General features: G+C 43.8%; 1 protein-coding gene across 9 annotated transcripts in view; it reads right to left on the bottom strand.

Annotated features, from left to right (window-relative positions):
- LOC137415872 (E3 ubiquitin/ISG15 ligase TRIM25) overlaps window positions 1-20,973 on the bottom strand; it is a 732,877-nt gene that overhangs the window by 8,303 nt on the left and 703,601 nt on the right. For all 9 annotated transcript variants that reach the window (XM_078770220.1, XM_078770217.1, XM_078770219.1 and 6 more), the window contains one exon: window positions 18,414-18,473. In XM_078770220.1, coding sequence (XP_078626346.1) covers window positions 18,414-18,473 — 60 coding nt within the window. The remainder of the gene's footprint in view (window positions 1-18,413; window positions 18,474-20,973) is intronic.

Here is a 20,973-nt window from a genome sequence, read left to right as displayed (position 1 = left end):
TGTACGTTCACCTCCAAATCCTACAGATGCATATAGTGTCAACTACTCGATGAACTGCATCATTTGTAACAATAAGTCACACAAACGGGACTTTACGAAATATCGTATATCTGAGTCGAACCGTGCTACTTCACTTTTACAAGCAGCAAATTTCTTCCAGGATGACATTTTCAGTCGAATGTGTGACCTCCAGGATGAGCATGCAGTTTTTGGAGCTGTCTTGTATTATCACAAACAGTGCATGACATCATACATCCAAAAGTTTGAGAATGCTCAACGTTCAACTGGCGATACACCAGAGCTGAACCCCAAGCAGCGTGCATGGAGTGATATCGTTTCTGAGTTAGAAGAGGGACTGAAAAGTGGCAATGGTTATGAACCAAGTATAATCAGAGACCGATTGAATAGACTTGTGGAGGACGAGCATCAATTTCGCAATAGAGATGTGAAGATATGTTTTTTGAGACAATTTGGTAGTAGCATTGATTTAACATATCCTGACCAGTTGCGAAAGTCTTTGATGGTTTATAGTGTGCCATGTAATAGAGCAGATGTTTTGGCAGAGCGTATTCGCTCCATTGATCCTGTACAGGTTTGCGCCAGTGTGCTACGGCAAAGTCTTGATAGTCATGATTTTAACCTAGATGATACATTCTGTGATGATCAAGATCTAAAACATGCATGCTCCAGTACGAGAATGCCAAAACCGATACTTAGGTTTTCAGGATATTTATACAATTTCAACCCCGAGACATACCCCAAGGCAGCAAAGCTGTAATGACGGAAACAGATCCTACAGCAGAAGATGTAGATGATGAAGAGTTATGATGAAGTGAAACAGAGAATAGTGAGGGTCGGAATAACTGATTCCAAACAGACTGCTGATGGTTGCCTCTCTGCTCAACGTTGCAGGAAGATCCAAGCTCTGTTTCAGACTATGTACTATGTACATCATTGTGGCAGAAGGAGAACGCCAATGCATGTAATGAATGCTGAATCAGCTCAGTCTTGGGCATGGAGGGAAAATCCTCACCATTATCTTAAATCGTCAAGGGCTTGCGCTAAGCTATGGAGAACTGCGACGATATCAATATGACATTGCAACCTACACTGCACAGCAGAATAGGCAGGATGTTGCACTACCAGCTCATTTTGATCCTGGAGAATTCACATCAGCAGCCGTTGACAACTGGGATCATGAAGGTGCTAATGTGTCTGAGCATGACACAGTCTGCGTTCTTTTCCAGGACAAACCTAGTTCCCAGAGATTTAAGCCCAAACCGTCCGATACACTGGTCGAACATGGCCCGCAGGCTTTTAAGGGAACGCTCCCATGCCAGATTCTTCAGGATTTCCATGCACCTGTGAAACGACCTGACCTTCCAAGTTCCTTCAAGGGCAATGATGAACTCTACGAATCTGATGACACAGAAGAAAAGAAGCTCGCTGACATTGCAGTGGTCAATTGGGCATCTTAATCTTGAGGTCAAAGACAACCAGGTTGCTGCATCATCTACCCTCAATTGCAGACCATGCCTTCTTGGAGTGCTAGTAATGCCGTCTGGACAGATGAAAAAGTTCCACTCAAGTAAGTAGCATTCCTACCTGTTCTGCCATATCCCGTCACATTGTATAGTGCTGTGTACACACAGATGAAGAATCTGGTAGCAATATGCTCACAACTGGTCCAGGACAAGCTTCCCGTTTATGCAGATGAAAAGGTGTACTGCATGGCCAAGGAGATCCAGCTTCTGCGACCAGCGGGATTCAAGAGTCTCGTACTATGTCTTGGGACATTCCACACAGTCAAGACTTTGCTTAAATGCACTGCAAAGAGTTTACAAGGAAGTGGTGCAGAAAATGTGTGGCTAGAAGCTGGAGTATATGGGCCAACGGTGATCCAGAACACTATTCTCAATGTAGGACATTACAGTCGTTCACTGGATGCGCAAAAACTCCTAGCTCAATCAATGCAACCCCTGCTGTACAAGGAGTTCTTTGCGGATAAAGGAGTCGAAAACTATTCTCATGAACTAGAAATTCTAGGTCAGCTTAAGAAAAGCACAGCCAGTGGAAATGTATCAGAGAGTCAGAAGCTCTTGGAGCAGTTCCAAATGTCCTCTTCAAAGCTAATCGATGATCTGAAGACTTTCATCAAGACAAGATCATCCACAAATGAGAACTTACAATTCTGGCATCAGTTCCTGAAACGACATGAAATAGCTCTTGATCTGTTGCGAGCTGACCGAGAAGAATTATGGGACTTACATCTTGATGCAATGCAACATGCCCTCTATGAGTTTGCTGCTTGGGACTCGACTAATTACCTTCGCTGGGGCACAGTGTACCTAAAAGATGCAAGGAGTCTGCCTGAAACAGCACCATCTGTCTTCAGGAACTTCTCTGAGGGTCATTCCTTCTCAATTAAGGACAAGCCTGGTCGCTTCACAGCAGTTGGCAGTGATCAGAAGCTTGAGCAGACTATCAACCTCTCATCAAAGTGCAGTGATGGTGTTATTGGGCATGCCAAGCAGGAGTATGTCGCTCAGTGGGATCTCATCTATCATGAAATGATGGCTGTAAAAAACTTGCATCGCGAGTATACTGGCGTCAATGAGAGCACGTCTGAGGCATGGCACCATCACGAATCATCACAGTCAACCACCAATAAAAAAATAAGGGCACATCCAAGAAATGATGAAGTATATTGAAGAGAGAGGGTCGCCATTTTCAGCAGAGTGTCCCCCAGTGCTGCACAACTTTGTCACAAAACAGGTGATGACAGAAGAGATCAGAAATGACGTCCTGAACGCATCTGAAAAAGGCAAGAAGAAATATGAGGCATTCCACAGTGAAAGGATGATCAACAAAACCTTGAAACTGAATGACACTATTCACAGAACGAACATCAAAACTATGATATCAATTAGAAACAATCCCAAAAAAACAACAAGGAAAGTGATCAGAAAAATGAACATGACTGACAAATCAATCGGAATCGCTCAAGATAGAGGTCTTAACACAGAAGCTCTTCTGAAGTATGATGTTTTTCCATCTCCCATGCTGTTCGATGATGATGGGCTTATGACCAAGCCTGAGAAGAGTCAACTTATTCATGAGCTTGAAGATAAACTGAAGTCTGACGATTATTCCCCCCATCACAAGCCGGAGTCGGCCCTCTTTGTAGATATCATGGCAGCAGTTCGCAGAGTGCCCCTCACTGGACTTTCAAATTTCTCTGATCTGCTTTCAAACTTCACACAGATGACGGATGTGTACCACAATTATGGTAGATGTGATTACATCTTTGACATTTACAATGACAATCCATCAGTGAAAGACAGTGAAAGGTTGCAGAGATGCAGTGTGACTCCAGTAGTTCTGAGCACGGTTGAACAGACAACCCCCCTTCCTAAGGACATGGCAACATTCTGGCCATCGAACAAAAACAAAGTGCTGCTGGAGAAGCTAATCTATAACTATGTGCGTGAACAGTCATCGTAAGGCCATGAACAGCCGACAATACTCAGCCAGCTATGCATAGACTGTAACGACTGGCAGTGCATTAAGATACACAATAGTACAGAACATGACTTGCGGAACCTGCAGTGCACAGTTGAGGAGGCAGATCTACGCATACCCATGCATATCCTTGATTGTCTCCAGGCAGGTTACAAAACCTGCGTTGTTATCTCCAATGACACAGATGTGATAGTTGCCTTACTGTTTTATATGCCAATCTTTCTTCAAGAGGGACTGAAGGAACTGTGGGTATGGGCAGGTAGAGGCACCACCATCCGTTATGTACCCCTTCACATTCTGCATGCACGGTTGGATCCTGATCTCTGCGCAGTCCTTCCAGCACTACACAGCCTCACAGGGTGTGATATCACCAGCAAGATTGGCACCAATAAAGCAGCCCTCAAGGCTGACCCTGAGATCCACTTGCGAGGATTTGGCACAACCGCTCCACTAACTTCTGCAGTGATTCAGAATGCAGAACAATATTTGGTCAAAGTAGCAGATGCTGGGAGCAAATCCGGTAATTTCCAGGAGCTTCGAGCTTATCAATTCCATTTCTCAAAATCAACATCGCATCAAAATCTGCCACCGACAAGTCAAGGCCTTGAACCTCACATTTATCATGCATTCTACAATGCATACACCACTATGCATGCTCTAGATAGGCAACTCAACGTTAGAATAGGAGACCTTGATCCAGTGGATTATGGATTTACCCTCGAGAATGGCCATCTTTTGCCATCAACATCATGGAAAACCCTCGAGCCACGTTGGTCCCTGGTGTGTCATTGTGGCAAATGCGCTCGTGTAACGTGCCCTTGTCGAGAAGCTTCGGTAAAATGTTCTGTGTTCTGCAAGTGCCAGAAGACTGAAAATTGTAAAAATCCTTACAACTGAGATGAAACATTAGACTCTGATATGCACCGGAATTACAACTTTGAGGTAAATAATCATTCATTTAGAGTCATTTCAAGTATAGCCGTTAGGGTTTGGGGGCCATTTTGGACGCCATTGTGGATTTTTAGGTTACATGATAACAACCAAATGAATCACTGTATTATTATACTCTTATCATTGGATTCCTTGCCCTTAAATGCATGAGTATAACCACAAACATCAAGCGTCTATGTGTTTGGATGACTGATATATGGACAACTGCGATTTTGAATGGCGCCCATTTTGAAATTCAAGATGGCTGCCCAAAACGAAGGAGCCAATGTAATTGTTATTGGTCTTATTGAGTTCCTTGACCCTGAAAACATAGGTTTAGGCACCAATATCATGTCTCTATGAGTCTCACAGACCAAGATATGGTCAAAAGTAATACATAGGGTGGCCATTTTGAAAAGCGCCCTCTGTAGCAAAATCGATACAGATTTGGGCTTGTCACCCAAATTTTTTTGAAAGGTCTTGGTATGTACAAAAATAAAATCATGCGTGACTTTGTACTTTTGCGATGGCCACGAACTCCCCCCTAGAGCCAGGAGTATGAGGGGTGGGGAAAGGCGAGGAGTGAGAGGGAGAGAGGAGAGTGAGGTTTTAACCCATTTTGTAAAACTCTTCCTGCAGCATCTAACTTAAGATGTCCAAATGTCAGACACATCTCTGCCCATTGGTGCCCCACAGGTTCCCCCACTAGTTTCTAACAAGTAAATTTCATTGGGTGTCTGTCTGTCTGGTCGCATTTTTTGCAAAGACCGCTGGGCCGACAACTACCAAATTTGGCATACAGACCAAGTCCAACTTGCGTATTGTCCTAAGGGTATTTTCATCCACCATGTCATCCTTTAAAGGCCCGAAATACCCCTAAACCATTTTATACATGCTTGAGAGAAGACTTTTTACATGCTTGGAGGTTTAGAACCCTCAATACCCGAAGACCCCAAAGATCCACAACACTATTGAGACCCTTGAAGACCCCGAACACCTTTAAAACCCTGAATACCCCAAAGACCCTTAAGATCCTCCAAAATTTGAAGACCCTTTAGACCTGGAAGACGCTTAAGACTCCAAAGACCATTTAAGACCCCCTTTACCCACCGGCATTGCCTGATCTCACCATTTTAAATTAAGCCTTCGTTCCACTCCACCCCACCCCCTGGCAGCCTGGCATGGATGGCTCTCTTGCCCTGCCCCCTTCTGAATTCCCTACCCATACCCTCCCCGAGAAACACCGGATAACCCTGCTATTTACCAATAAGATTGTCGAGCACTTGCCAAGTAGCTTAAGCACTCAAGCAAGCACTCCAACAAAATGCTTGATAAGGAAGGGCTGGATTGACAAGCGAATAGCGATTCATACTATGGTGTGGATGGCTCTATTAAGACAGAGCACCCACGGATGACCAATCGAGCTTACTTTGAGCCCACGATCAAATACGGATTTCACGATACAAGCATGGGAGGAAAAGAGAAATGGAAGAAGCGGCAGCTTTGCCTGACGCGATCCGCGCGATCTTCAAACCTGCAAAGCATTTAAACTCACACCGAAAACGGAATGAGAATGTACAAAAGTAATATTTATTAAACGGAACCCGAAACAATGGTTCGATTGCCCATGTGCTCCAGCTTGGTAAAGAAGGGGGAGGAGTTATCAGAGCGAGGCGTAGCCCTGTTAAGGGCGGAGTTGGTGAGCCCTCGCAACCAACCAGGGCTGAGGCGAGCTTACCGGTGGGTGTGTCCTAAAAGCCCGTGGCTTGATACGCGAGCGCATGATATAAGCACTCGCGTGGGACTACTTAGAGAGTGAGAGAGCTGAGAGTGAGAGAGCCGGTCTGCAGACAAGACGTTGCGGGGGAGAGTCGGTGAGTGAAAGACGAGCCAGCGAGAGAGACGAGACAGGAGTGAGCGTCAGAGACACGATTCCTCCACGATATAGGAACCCCCCGCATGTAAGGTCCGCTCGCGCCACCAATACCGCGACAATACCCACCACGCTGCCTGCCGGGTTTCGCCATGGAACCGGAGCGTGAACCAAGGTGGAGCGTGGACCGGAGTGGAGCGTGGATCAGAGTGGAGCGTGGACTGGAGTGGAGCATGGACCGGGGCCGGAGCCAACGCTGGCCCATCTGCTTAGACCTTCCTTCCCTGCCATCATTACCACTACGTGTAAGTCTGTTTGTGTTGTCCCGGGGCGTGTTAATTAAGACTGTGTAAGCTTGCCCTGTGTCCTTTTGCTCTCCTTCTTGTACATTAGGGTGCATCAAACGCCCCATGATTTTCAAAAAGTTGTTGTATTTTAATGTCTATTCCCTCAAATGTTACACTTGTTGGTAGAAGTATGTATGCAAAAAATAGATGAAATCAGAGGTGGTCCTGGGTGGCCACCGGCCACTTTTATATATTTAGGGCCATTTAGGGCCACAGCTAAACTACTTTACAAGATAATGTAAAATTAACTACAAGATAATGTAAAATTAACCATTATACCTATATACAAAAGTAAAGTCCTACTTTTACTAAATGCCTAATATCAAACAGTTAAAACAACCTTACATGTCAATGTAAAATTAACCAAAATCGTTCTTCATATTACAAAGTTGTAGTACAGTGTTGTAGTATTGTACTTTCATTGATTAAAAGTTTGAAAATGTATTAAGCACAACGCCAATGTCACTACTCCAACTTTGCTCGTTTCCGCAAATTTGGCCTCGCTTTGCGGTCACATTCAACCACTTGAAGAAGATTTTGGAAGTGGTCTTCTCTTCTTGCAGTTGAGACAAAATCAGTTGCGAGCTTTACTGCTCTCTCCGCAGGGTCATTCACAACATTAAGCCCATCCACAATGGACTTGGCTGCCTTGAAGTGCTCATTGTTCTGCCAAGTGTCAACATCCTCTGTTAGGAAGGTCATATCTAGGTGAAGAAGGTTTACTGTAAACCACGAGTCCTCGTTCACAAGATCAGCCAGGGTTGTCGCTTCTGTAATTTTTGGAAATGACGGTTTGCCATATCCAGAACCGTAGCGGTGTTTTGGAGTGCTTGGCATTTCATCTGGTTGTATGGCCAGTAACACATCTGCAAGGGCACGACGATCCTTTTGAGGAATTGCATTGCTGAACAGTGCCAAAACAACCAGTTCTGGGGTTAAATACCACAAATGTCTATCAAAGGCTTTCACAGCGCTGACTGAAATGGTTGAGTTGACAGCTTTATAGTTGAGCAGAGTCTTGTAAAAGCACAAATCAAACCATGGGGCATTTGAAGCAGACTGACATATGAGCCACCAATCACAATAAATATAAACAACAAAAACAACAAACTCCTTCAGTTTTTTCTGTTGATGTTGTGTTGTTACAGTTCCTCGAGGTAGTAGAGAAATTTGCTCTTCAAGTAGGCATATTTTGATGGAATAAAGAATCTTTGACATCCACCTTGCTTTATGCATGGCCCCTGGTCTGTGGAGTGTTCCTTGTTTTGTGACATCATCATCGAGGACTACCTGGCAGAGTTGTGCCATTTCCTTGTAGTCTTCCCTACAGTATGAAGCGCTTGTGCGGATTGTGCTTAAAACCTTGTTTTTGCAGGATAAAAGCAGCTGTTGTGCATAGTCATTGTACATGGAAATGTCAATTTTGGTTAAACTTTCATTCTTTGCATGCGATATGCGTTCCCAATTCTTCTGGAATTTTTGGAACAAAGATACTTCTGGAGACTTTGATGCCTCAATTTTGAGAACGTCAAACACATGATCCAGGATTACCTCTCCAACATGATGGCGACATGCACACCACAGAAGAGCACGGTCCAGTTTTGATTGAATGGTAACACAGGCAGCTGTAACGTGTCCAGTGTTTGATGCTGTTGTGTCAAAACATAAGTTGACAACTGATTGTTTGCACTTCCATGAATGTAGATACGTGTAAGTGTGCTCGGCAATGATGTCACCTGATGACCTATCACTTCCAGGAGGATATCTAGCCACCCCCAGTAGCTTTACATCAGTGGCATTCCCAACCAACACTGGCAATCTTTCTTCCTTGACATTCTTGTTTGTGAGCGTTGGTATCTGCTTGCCATCCCAGTGAAGTGTTGCAGCTGTTGGGGCGATCCAATTTTCTTGAATATCTTTGGCGATAGCACTTGTTATTGATCGTCGAGCCTTATCAGCAGTTGAGTACGACTTGGCCACACGACGTGGATCACCTCCTGCCTCTTGAATTACAGCTTTGGTGAGCGCAACCTGTTGAACAGGAGTTATGTTTAGTCGAGTAGCAACAGACACAACTGAATGTCTTTTCAGAATATCATGAGGAATAAAGGCAGATGTACCTGCATATGTTGATCTGTGGTGACTACGCTTCCTTTGAAACTCTGGAATCGCCTCTTCTTCAGTTTCTTCCAAGCTATCTGCAGAGTCACTATCATCAGAGCATACAGAACTAATTGTCATCTCTTGTACACTGGATGATTCATGACGTTCTCGTCTTGAAGCTTCCGCTAAGAGGCGTTTTTCTTTACTATGATCTTTATCAACTTTCTTCTTGTCAACACCACCAAATGAGGCTACTCTGTCAGATTTCATTGACTCTAAAAATACTCTATCTTCCTCATTCTTAATGTTTGTCATTGCATCTTTTGTCCATACACCAAAGGTCTTATCAAGACGTTCATTCATGGTTTGCAACTTAGCCAAAGTGCTTGGAGATTCTCGGCGAGAAACAGGTATTTGACGCAATTTGTTATTGTCATTAAGAAGGTCAAGTATTAGTTTGCAGCATTGATGGTCTGAAAGCATAGGAATATTTGCTTTAGTGTAGAATTTTTTCAGCTGGATAAGGACGATACTGGCAGATTTCCATTTCAGTGGCTGAGTTTGTTTGCCTTCACATATTTCTTTCTGGATGTACCACATCACGCATCGAAGAACCTGCCGGCAAGTTGGGAGGCGGACTCCTGTCAATGTACCATCTGCTTCTGTAAAAGCATTGCCAAGACCAAAAATGGCACTTGCTAATCTGGTCTTCTTATCTGCCATCTGAAAGAAAATAAAGGATATTATTAGACTACTAGTATGGGACCCACGATTAGACCTCCGATTTCATTCATGTAAAAATACAAACTAATTATCAAACCATCGTTTTTTGCATAAAATTGTTATATTTGTATTCCTCTCATCAAGACCTTCAATTTGATACCAAACATGACGAGGTTTGGGTGTAAAATAACAAAATCAAACATTTTTACATAGTGCGGCCCCGAAAATGGCCCTAAATATATAAAAGTGGCCGGTGGCCACCCACGACCACCTCTGATTTCATTTATTTTTTGCATACATACTTCTACCAACAAGTGTAACATTTGAGAGAATAGACATTAAAATCCAAGAACCTAAGGGCGTTTGATGCACCCTATTGTACATGCCCTTCTTTCGTTTCCTCTTTTATTAGTGTAGTAATAAATCATATTTGTTCTTCCGTTTACTCTGATATCCTCTCATTCGATCGTTGGCATCTTTTCTCAATTGAGTACCTGTGGCACGATTTGGCCAACCGCTCAGGATCGGGTTAGTCCTTTTGTTAATGGCTCGGGCTTCGGATTGCTAACCGCTCGGCAAATTCCATCTTGTCCGTGGTTCGAGCGGGAATTATATCCCTGCTTTGCGGAGAGATTGGCTCAGGTATTTGGGACATCACCATTGACCAATCACCCTGGCCAATCTCGACCACAGAGGAGCGTTATAATTTCCAGGATCGGGAGACAGCCAGCTTAAAGGACAAGGGGATTAACCCCTCCCCCCCCCCCCCCCCCCCTTGGTAACGGGAGCGCCGACCCCGAATCCGTAACAATTGGGGACTTGCATCCTTGTTATATACAAGACCTAGGCTCATGAAAGAGGAAGGTGATGGTAAATCCCAGTGTGCAAATATGACATGTTCAATGGGGTGACATGTGGACTCAAACCAAGGGAATGAACGAGCAGGAAACAGTATGAACTTCCCATTCCCGATTAACTTCCTTTTCCCTCCTTCCCTGTTCCATATCCCCCCTCCCACCTTTCAGGCAACTCCCTGGACCAAATGAGCTTCTCACTTGTAAATGTGTTAAACCTTGTGAAAAATAGACAAAATAATAACATTATTACAGTACAGTATAAAGGGAATTAGCAATGAATTATGCAAAGCAATACCGTACCTGTGTTATAAAACAAGCTAATCTTTTGAAGATGATGGACGATCTGATCTAAAGTGTCAACGTCCACTTTCTCAGACTCATCTCAGACGTTCTCACTCACATCTCAGACTTGTCGAACTCCAGAGGCTTTCTTGAACCATTTCCTTATGTCAGACTGCTGCATTGTTTCCTGTCTCATCCTCATGGAATTGTATTGTATTGTATGAGTTGCAGCTGCATCACTTCCTGGGTGCTGTAAGCTTTCTTCCTTTCAGCAAACTTCACAAGCGTGTCAAGACCTTTTCCAGCATTCACCCAACATTCACCTGTTCCAGCATTGTTCTTCTTCTTCCGAGTCATCTGCTTGTTGTTCAACTTCCTTCTGTAGATCAACAACACTGTTGATGATTTCAGAGTCAGTCATAACAAGGGTCACTTCAAAATCTTTACACCACTCGTCAATTCGGCTTCGGTCAAACTTTCAAGTGGATCATCAATCGATTAGTAACGAAATCAAGATAATAGCTGAGAATGGAAATCGATTCCACATGTAGAGAACCACCCAAGCCTACTGGTGACCGGAAACAATATGGCAGTCAGAGCTTGGTAAACGACGGGTAAAAGATGACCAGCAATGCCACAATGAGCACCTATGGGCAGTATCGGGAACTACTTTCAGTGAATCAGCAGTGTGGTCATGTGGAATGAAATGAGATCCCTCGCGTGCCGATTTGTAGAACATGCCGGTTGGTAGAATGTGTCGGTTGGTTGAATGTGTTGGTTGGTTGAATGTGTTAGTTGGTAGAATGTGCCAGTTGGCAGAATGTGCCAGTTGGTAGAACGTGCCAGTTGGTAGAATGTGCCGGTTTGTAAAGTGCTGGATAACACAGATTTTACTGTATCTCGCTGGCAAAGCAGACTTCCTTCATGTTAACAAGGAAGGTGTACTTTTTGATGTTCTACATCCTGTACTTTTGATATTCCTCGAAGCAGTGCACTGGGATATCTCTTGTTCATGGGCAATATGTGTGGTGTAAAACATGGACGTGTGTTGTAAAAAACATTTCCCATTTTTCTTTGGAAACAGCTGCACTGTACATCACTTTGTGGATAACTATACTATTTGTCAGAAAGTATCGCTCACCAATGTCAGGGAGGCTGAAGTTGCAACCATTTCACATAATTTGGTGAAAATACAAAGCTGTTCATTCACCATAACCCATCTGCTTCCTGCAGCCAAGCATTTGTGAGAGGCCACCACGGGACACACTCACCATAAAATAAACGCTTTGTTGTCAACATGCGGAAAGCCATTATCTGACTCGGGACATGTATCAAGCTTTGGCCACCTGCATTTCGGGGTCTGCACACCACGTCTGGTCCAAGCCAATGGTGGCCTCCCCAGAAAAACTGAGTTAGAACCCTCTGAATGCCTGTGACCAAGTATCTAGGAGGTTGGAGGGGGATAACTTAATGCCAAACTAGAGGTTCCAGGGAACCTGAACTCAACTGGTCTATATCAATATGGTTAGAATATGCATAATAGAACCACAAACTATATAGTGCACATCCAATCCAGAGAAGTTTCAGCCTTCTAGCTACATTAGGAAGTACCAGATTGACAAAAATTTATTTTTCAATATGGCCGCCCTGCCACGCCCATGCCGCGCCCATGCAATCCCAAACTAGTTTATGTCTTAAAGATGCTGCATAACAAGTTTCATCAAATTTCATCAATATTTGTGACTGAGCGTAGACGTCGAATTGTTTACAGATGACAGACAGACGGACGACGGACGACGGACAACGGACGACAGACACTGGGTGTCGACAAAAACTCAGCTGGACATAGTCCAGTTGAGTTAATAAATGGAACCACCAGGTTATTTATTATTGTCACCCTTGCCTTAAGGCTTAAGCGATAGAAGGTGGTGCAACGCTTCCACCTAGCTAGTTTCTGCTTAATTCTTTCCAAGAAACCCTCCCAATTTTTTTGTTCATATGCTTGGACTCCTAGAAATAACCCTAAATATTTAAACCCCTCTTTATTCCACTGCATTCCTCCTGGTAACACAGGCAGAGCTGAGGAAGGCGGACTGGGGCCCACCCAAAAGGCAACACTTTTGTTCCAATTTACTTTTGCCATGGAAGTGAGCTCAAACTGGGACAGACATCGAGAGACCTCACCGACATCATTTTGGCTGGAAACAGCAACACAAATGTCATCCGCATAAGCTGAAGTGACCATTTTGTAGTTTTTTGTTAAGGAGACTCCTTCCACTGAGTTGCGGAACAAAGCTAGTAAAGGTTCGACTGAGAGACTGGAGAGCATACCTAAAAGCGGGCAGCCCTGACGGATGCCTCGCCGAAAGGGAAAAGGGCGACATAAGCTGTTGTTTACCTTCAACAGACAGGATGCATTTTCATACAACAACTTAACATAGGAAAACAAAATTTTGTCCAAAACCAGCTCCCCTTAGTACAGCAAACAAAAAAGAATGGTCAACACTGTCAAAAGCTTTTTCTTGATCTAAAAGAACCAAACCAAAACCATGAGATGTAGTCCGACCGAGACTGATCAAGTTTCTCACCAAAAAAATGTCATCGTAAATAGAACGTTCGGGAACACAATAAGACTGATCAATATCAATCAAAAGGGGGATGACTTCCTTTAGACGTATCGCGAGCGCCTTCGACAATATTTTATAGTCCGTATTTAGGAGTGACACAGGCCGCCAATTTGTGACGTCTTGCAAGTTCCCTTTTTTAGGAAGGAGACACAAAACTGACCTCCGGCAACTTAATGGCAATTCACCTTGTTCAAGGCTATCATGAAAGATGTCAAGTAGAGTAGGGCCTATAATGTCCCAAAAGGCCTTGTAAAATTCAACTGGGAGGCCGTCAAGTCCAGGGGCTTTCCCATCTTGGATTCCTTTAAGAGCAGCAGTAAGTTCTCCGGGAGAGATGCCAGGCTCCAGTTGTTTGTTGCTGGTCTTCAGACAGAGATGGGAGCAGTTCAAACATCCTGTTTCTGTTTTCCTGGTTCACCGTTCTCAAGGCAAACAGCTTTGAATAAAAGTTTCGTAATTAATTCTTGATGTCACTTTGAGAAGACAGAAGCACACCGGCAGAAGAGCGCAAAGCATGAATTTGTTGAGGGATCTTGGCTGTCTTTTCCAAATTGAAAAAGTCTTTGTTTGGTTTGTCAAGTTGGATATTGTCCATTCGCAGTCGGACGAAAGCTCCAGATGCACGCTCTTTCACCATTTCAGCCAGTAGTGTTCTTTTCTCTGACAACTGCTGGACATTTTCGTTGGACATTCCAGATTTCTGCTCACAATAAAGTATATCGTTTTTTCAGGCAGATATCACACCGAGTGTGTTACATGTATTATAACGGCAGTATTGCTGGCAAAAACACTTAATTTGGGATTTTCTGCAATCCCACCATTGCCTTAAATTTAGGTAGGAAAACTTTTGCATTTCACATTCTTTCCATACCATTCTGAATGCTTCTTTGAAATGCTCACTTTGTAAAAGTTTGACATTGAAAGTCCAATATGCACTTCTACAAACGTGATGAGGTAAGCCACATACAACAACGACCATGTGATGATCAGAAAAACCAGATGGCCTTCTATAAGAATTCTTGACAAGATTTACCTTATCATGGTTGACATAAATTCTATCCAAACGAGCCATTGTCAAAAGATTTCTTGCGGCACAAACCCACGTGTACTGCCGGATATTAGGGTTCTGTACCCGCCACACATCCACAAGTTGACATTTTTTAATGAGCTGTGCCAAAGGCCTTGCACTCGGTGGATGAGGCTCAGGAGTGTTTCTATCAAGTTGTGGGTTGAGGGTACAGTTGTAGTCTCCCCCCAGACAAACCAACATAGACAGGTCAATAGTGCTTAAAAAACCTGCTAACTTGTGAAGAAAAGCACTTCTTGCAGAGTTAGCACTAGGGCAGTATACATTAATCATGCAAATCTTTTGATTACCACTGACAAACTCCACATATAGTAAATGGCCCTTGCAAATTTCCCTACATCTGATCTCCAACGGCTGGAGTCTAGGATGTAGGACTACTGCCTTGGCATCAACGAAAGCACTGGAGAAAAAGTGACAACCTTTAAAGATTTTACACCACTCAACCTCAAAAGACTGATTTGCATGTGTCTCTTGTAACATCAGCACATCAATTTTTTCATTCTGAAAAATAACACCTGCACAACTGCGACCACCGTTGATGTTTAAGGATGCAACTTTTATCTCCATTCTGTTAACTATTCATGAAGTTCCTTACCCGGTCGAGTTACACATTTTCTTAGCCTCTGGAATTGAGGTTCTGACATGTTAACCTGATAGGGTTCACGAAACATGTTCTTTGCAGTCAAAATAAAATCATGCAGATTCGGAAAGTAGTCTTTGATTTTTACATGTCTTTTCCTGAACGTTTCATCAAGGAACTTTATAACATTTTCTTGAGAAACCATGGTGATGGTGTTGTCATCACCCGCCTCACTCTCTTGAGCACTTAAAGCACTAAAGAGTGGAGTAGAAGAGGTTTCATCAGAATCAAGTGCTTCGTCTTGATCTGCACCTTTTCCTACTATTTGTTGAACACTTAGTTTTGGAAACAGCAATTATACAGGGTCAAGGACCTCCGCACTCTTTGCAGACCCTTCCAAATTTACCATATCCTCTGTGGCTATAAGTATGTCCCCCACCTCATCATCCCTTTCATTTTTATCTGTCAGGGAAGGGTTAACGTTATCCTCACAGTCGCAAGGACTTTCCCCTTTATCTATTTTCTCCCCACTAGCAGATCCAGCTGCTAACTCGTCTGAGTGAGTTTGGTTATCAGGACAAGGACTTACCACATCCTGAGAGTATCGACTATTTTCTGGGTCATGCTCAATCTTGGCAAGTGGTGCAAGCGAATCTTCCTCACGTACACACACTTCCGGTACCATCTCCGTTACCGCCAAGGAGTTTCTGGTGGAGGCCTCACCTTGGAGGTCCTGCGAGCCTGACACGATCTGAATCTTATTTTGTTTTTCTTTGGAATCACAGGATTCATCACTTGAACGCTTCTGACCTTTTTTTCCTGGTGTCCGCTACCGATACTTCCATGTTATCGTCCGCACTGTCGTGTGCAGTGGACGAAATGGGAGAGGGTTCAACCACTTTCATTCCCACCTTAAGTGGAGGGGCAGGGTTAGTCACCTCACGTTCTAAATCTATCACTCCCCCCCACCCCCCCTCGGATGGGGTGGACGGGTCTGGCGTTTCGCACACCGGAGTAGGTGGGGTGGGTGTTTTGGTTACACACTCGATTCACCTACTCCCCGTCAGTGTGCGGTGCAGAGAAGTCGCTCCTCACCAATACCCTGCTTTCCTGCGGTGTAACCGCATTGGGGCAGGCACTCCTCACATGCCCGTAAGCCACACACCGGAAACACGTCATAGCCTCCAAGGAGGCATACATTTTGTATTCAAAGCTGTTGATTTTCACACTCAACACGACATTGAGCGTTTTTTCATTTGCAGACAGTATCATGTACACCACTCTCTTGAAGGACATGACATGTTTGATTCGGTCACAAACATTTCGCATCGGCACCATCGAAATCCTCGATACGACCCTACCGAACTTGCTTAATTGTTCACGTAAATCCTCATTTCTAATAAATGGCGGGATATTACTGATGGCGATCTTTACCGTAGGGGCTTGTAAAGCGAACACAGAGGGGAACGTGTTCGGTTCAATGAACAAGCCTTGTTCAACTACACTCGCTACCATGTGCTCCTCGGACAAAAATACGACGAATTTCTTATTCATACGAGAGGCAGCGCGAATGCTGTATGCCACAACGATGTTTCCAATGGCGGAAAGCACATCGTTAATTTCCACCTCGTTGGGAGGAACACAAACTAGCCCGTGTTTACGAGTTAGCGATTCGTAAGTATCAATGCGGAAACGTTCGCCCGCCATTCTAACTCGACCAAAGAAAGGTTCGTAACCGAGAACCGAGAAAACCCAGTGTTTGTCGAACACCAACAAACAGATCAGCTATGGCCTAAAGCCATTAAACACAGCCACAAAGTGAATAAAAGACCTCCCCCCGGCGGCCATACCAGACAGCCAGCTTATGGCCCTCTCAACACCGGACTGTGTGCTCTCTCTCGCTCTCACGAAGGCAAAGGTACAGAAAGGATGAAAAACAAAAACGCCAAAGCACACAGGATGGAAAAGGAGAGGGAGGGGTAGGGCAGGAGAGGAGAAAAACACACAAAGGACTCACCACAACCCAGAGCAGTTGCTCACAGCCGCCATGACGCCACACCCAAAAACGCAACAGCTGGCAGGGGGCGACAGAGAGAGAGAGACAGAGAGACAGAGAGACAGAGAGACAGCGAGACAGCGAGACAGAGAGACAGCGAGACAGAGAGACAGAGAGACAGAGAGACAGAGAGAGAGAGAGAGACGAGAGAGAGAGACAGAGAGAGAGAGGGACAGAGAGAGAGAGGGACAGACAAAGACAGAGACAGAGACAGAGAGAGAGAAGGAAAATTTACCATAGGAGCGCGTTGCTTGCACCTCGACATCTCTGAAACCGCTCAATGGGAAAAAAATGAAGCATGGCCCGTTGTCAAGTACTCCGCATGGGGAAAAAGATATGTTGATGATGATGATGATGATGATGATGTCAACAGTGCCTTCATTACGACGTCATCATTCAACAAGTACAATGCTTGATCCGATCAGCAATAAATAAAAAATTATCTGCAAATGTTAGTCCAATGGACACAAAATTGTGACCTCCTCCTGTGAAATTTTTAAAATAATTATGACATCATAGGTCATGTGGTACAGGCGCCATCATGGAAAAAAAAATCTAAAAACTTTGCATATGTCCGAAACCACTACATGGAAAAAATTGAAAGTTTACCTTAATTATGACGTCATAATTTGACAAGTAGAACGCTTGATCTGATCAGTATGAATTTTTTTCTCTGCAATTATTTATTCGGATTGACACGAAATTTTCACCATAGGAGCACATCCACCTGTAGAATTTTAATTATAATCATGACGTCATAGGTCATGTAGTACAGGCACCATCTTGGAAAAACAGAAAAACGATGCACCTCTATATCAAAAAAACCACTGCATGGAAAAAATTGAAACGCGTTTCATTGTAAAGAACTCCGCATGGGGAATAAATGTTAATAACGTCATTGCTGCCTTAATTATGACGTCATAATTTGACAGGGTCAATGCTTCGTCTGATCAGTTTGAAATTTATTGAGCATGATCGATGCAACAAATATATTAGAGAATATAAACTTATTATGCCATCGTTGAAGTGGTCTGGCAGCCATATTGGATCAAAGAAAAAAACCCTTCAAAAGCAGAAGTGTTGGCTCGCATCAAGTTGAATGTGCAGGGTAAATATTGTATGAATACAATCAGGTTATATACTGTGTTTATCACCTTTGCTTTACCTGTGAGATAAACACAAGTATGGACAATACCCACCCTTCTGGTTTGACATCTTTTCATTAAACAACCTTTGGGTCTTGAGACGCTTGACAAGAGGGAAAATGGAGTTGGAAAATAACCGAGTGAAAAAAAGTAAAAGAACATATAAAGAGGGTAATAAAATATAAGAAAAGGGAAAGAATGAAAAGAAGGAAATATGGAATTTTAAATAATCTGAAATGGAGGGAAAAAGAAGAACTCTCTCCTCATTTCCCTTCACTTACAAAGATTTCTCAAGTTGTTCTGATCCAGGTCAACCATATCCAGATGCTCCATAGACCCTTCTGTGGAAGAGAGTAAAAATGAACAAAAATTACAAGATGTGAAATTCTCTTGTTTCTATGTTTATGAAGATTTTTAAAGTCTTTTTGTCAAATATCAAAATACAACAAACATGGGGGAAGAGTAATGTAACCTCCATTTTATATGAAAATAGAATTAATTTTCATTGATGCATTAAGGAAATTCTAACAACATTGTTCTTACACTTCCCTCTAATGTACTGAAATAGAGTGATTGTTCACTGAATTGAACAGCATATGATTCCAGGAACATGTGAATGATTCAAGGAACTTGTGAATGATTAAATATACATGTGAATGATTATTATTATTATTTTTTTGTATACAAGATCGAGGCTCGTGTAAGAGCGAACATTAATCACAAAAAAAAAAAACCGATACATAAAACACATGATAAAGGGAGCGGGAGACAATATGGGGAGTGAGGGGGAAGCACACAAGTACAACAGCAGAGAACAAGGACATCGGGAGATCTGTGGGAAGGAGATCTTGGGACTTGGGGGTTGGAGGTATGGGAGGGGGGGGGGGGGAGGTATAAAACACATGGACACTGCTATGACTTCCGGGAAAGAAATCGGTATTTCAAGAAAGTGGATCTGGGGTGAATTAACGGGGGTAGAAAAGAACAAGGTTTTGGATGGGGAAGATAAGAGATGGTGGTGAACAGCTGTTTTATAGACCTGGAGGGAGGAGTGGGATTGAAGAGAGTGAGGGAGTTTGTTCCAGAGGCAGGAGAAAAGAGTAATTAAGGAGTGAAGGTGAGCAGAGAGACTTGATTTTGGCAATTTCAACATAAGAGGGTTGCTGGCAGATCTTGTGCGACCTGTAGGAATATTTGGGGGACAGAGCCCAGAGAGAGCTGGGGAAGCAAGGCCAGAGAGGAGTCGGTAGAAGACGGGAAGACCACCAACCTGCCTGCGGTGAGTGAGTGAAAGGCCCTTGGAGTTAGCTTCATCGCGGGAGATTCCAATGATTCTGAACGCTTTGGTTTCAACAGCGTGAAGACGAGCTAGGTGTGAGGCAGGAGCACCAGCCCAGAGGGGAGAGCAGTATTCCATTGAGCTGCGGATGAAAGCCTTGCATGTGGTGAGGAGCTCAGGTGTGCCAAAGGAAGGACTTCGCACGACGGAGGATGCCCAGTCGGCGACTGGCTTTGGAGGCCAGCTTGGAAATGTGGTTTTCCCAGGAAGGATCATGGCAGATAGTGAGACCCAAAAGCTTGAGTGACAGAACTTCCTGGAGAGGATTGTTGATAATGTAGATGGGAGGATTGTCCAGACGGTCTTTTTGGAGAGACATAGTAAGAGTGTGAGATTTGTCAGGATTGAAAGACATGTTAAATCAATCAATCAAGGAACCGTTGCAACTCCGGTTCATGAGAAGAATAAAACAGTGAATGATTAATCAGCACCAATCACTTGGAACCACCTTTGGAGGCCATTTTTCCCCACAGAGCAGGGGTTGGCCTTTTTCGGGCCCCGTGGTCCCCTTTTTGAAGCAATGTTTTATGGCCGGATGCTCATCCTGCTGCCAACCCTGTTATTCCTCCCCTTGCGACACACAGGGAATTACCAGTGAACTGGTACTCAATTTGCCGACCTCAGAAGGATGATCAGGCTGAGTCAACCCCCCCTGGTGTTAAATCAGTGATCAATCGGGATTCGAACCCAGGATCCTAGGATCCCAAGCCGGCAGCCTAACTGCCAAGCAGGCTATAGCACCAACCACTTGGATGTTAAGTTTTACACAAACACCCAGTTCATGTCCTGATTCTTCACAATCTCAACTCATGACCTCATTAACTGTAAAACGTTTGTTCTCGGCACAAAAGATGATTTCTCTTCCTCTCTGGCCTGTCCTCCTCCATTCTAGATTGGAACTTTGTGGACTTCACATTATTATTTTTTTCAATGTGTGAAAACGGATTTAAACAAGTCAGGAGACGACGATGGTTCATGAGCGAGTGGTATTCAATGACAAAGGACGGACGCTAACCGAAACAGGCCCGGACAGGCCAGGCCCGGAAATGTGAAAACGAAGGTTACTGACCTTGAAATGAGATAGAAAATAATGTATAATCAGTTATGAGGTTAGTTAGCTACACAATACCGAAAATTCGGTGAAAAATGAAATGAAAAAAAAAATTAATTAAAAATCGAGCTCCGTGGGGCTAGACACATGAGATTGGCCTAACCAAATATCAAAACCCCTGTCAGATTCCACCAAACCCCTCGGAGAAGATGTAGCTTGAACTCGATTACCCCCTAAAAAGACATCTTTTACGCCCACTCTAGGCAGGACACAACTAGATCATGATATCAACCTCCCACCCAAGTTACAAGTTTCATCAAGATCGGATGATATCATCGGGTAGTTATGCTGCGGACACACACACACACACACACACACACACACACACACACACACACACACACACACACACACACACACACACACACACACACACACACACACACACACA

This window comes from Myxine glutinosa, chromosome 1 (genome assembly GCF_964187855.1).
Source record: "Myxine glutinosa chromosome 1, kmMyxGlut1.1, whole genome shotgun sequence".
In the NCBI taxonomy this organism is placed as follows: domain Eukaryota; kingdom Metazoa; phylum Chordata; class Myxini; order Myxiniformes; family Myxinidae; genus Myxine; species Myxine glutinosa.
This window is presented reverse-complemented; position numbering and strand designations above follow the sequence as displayed.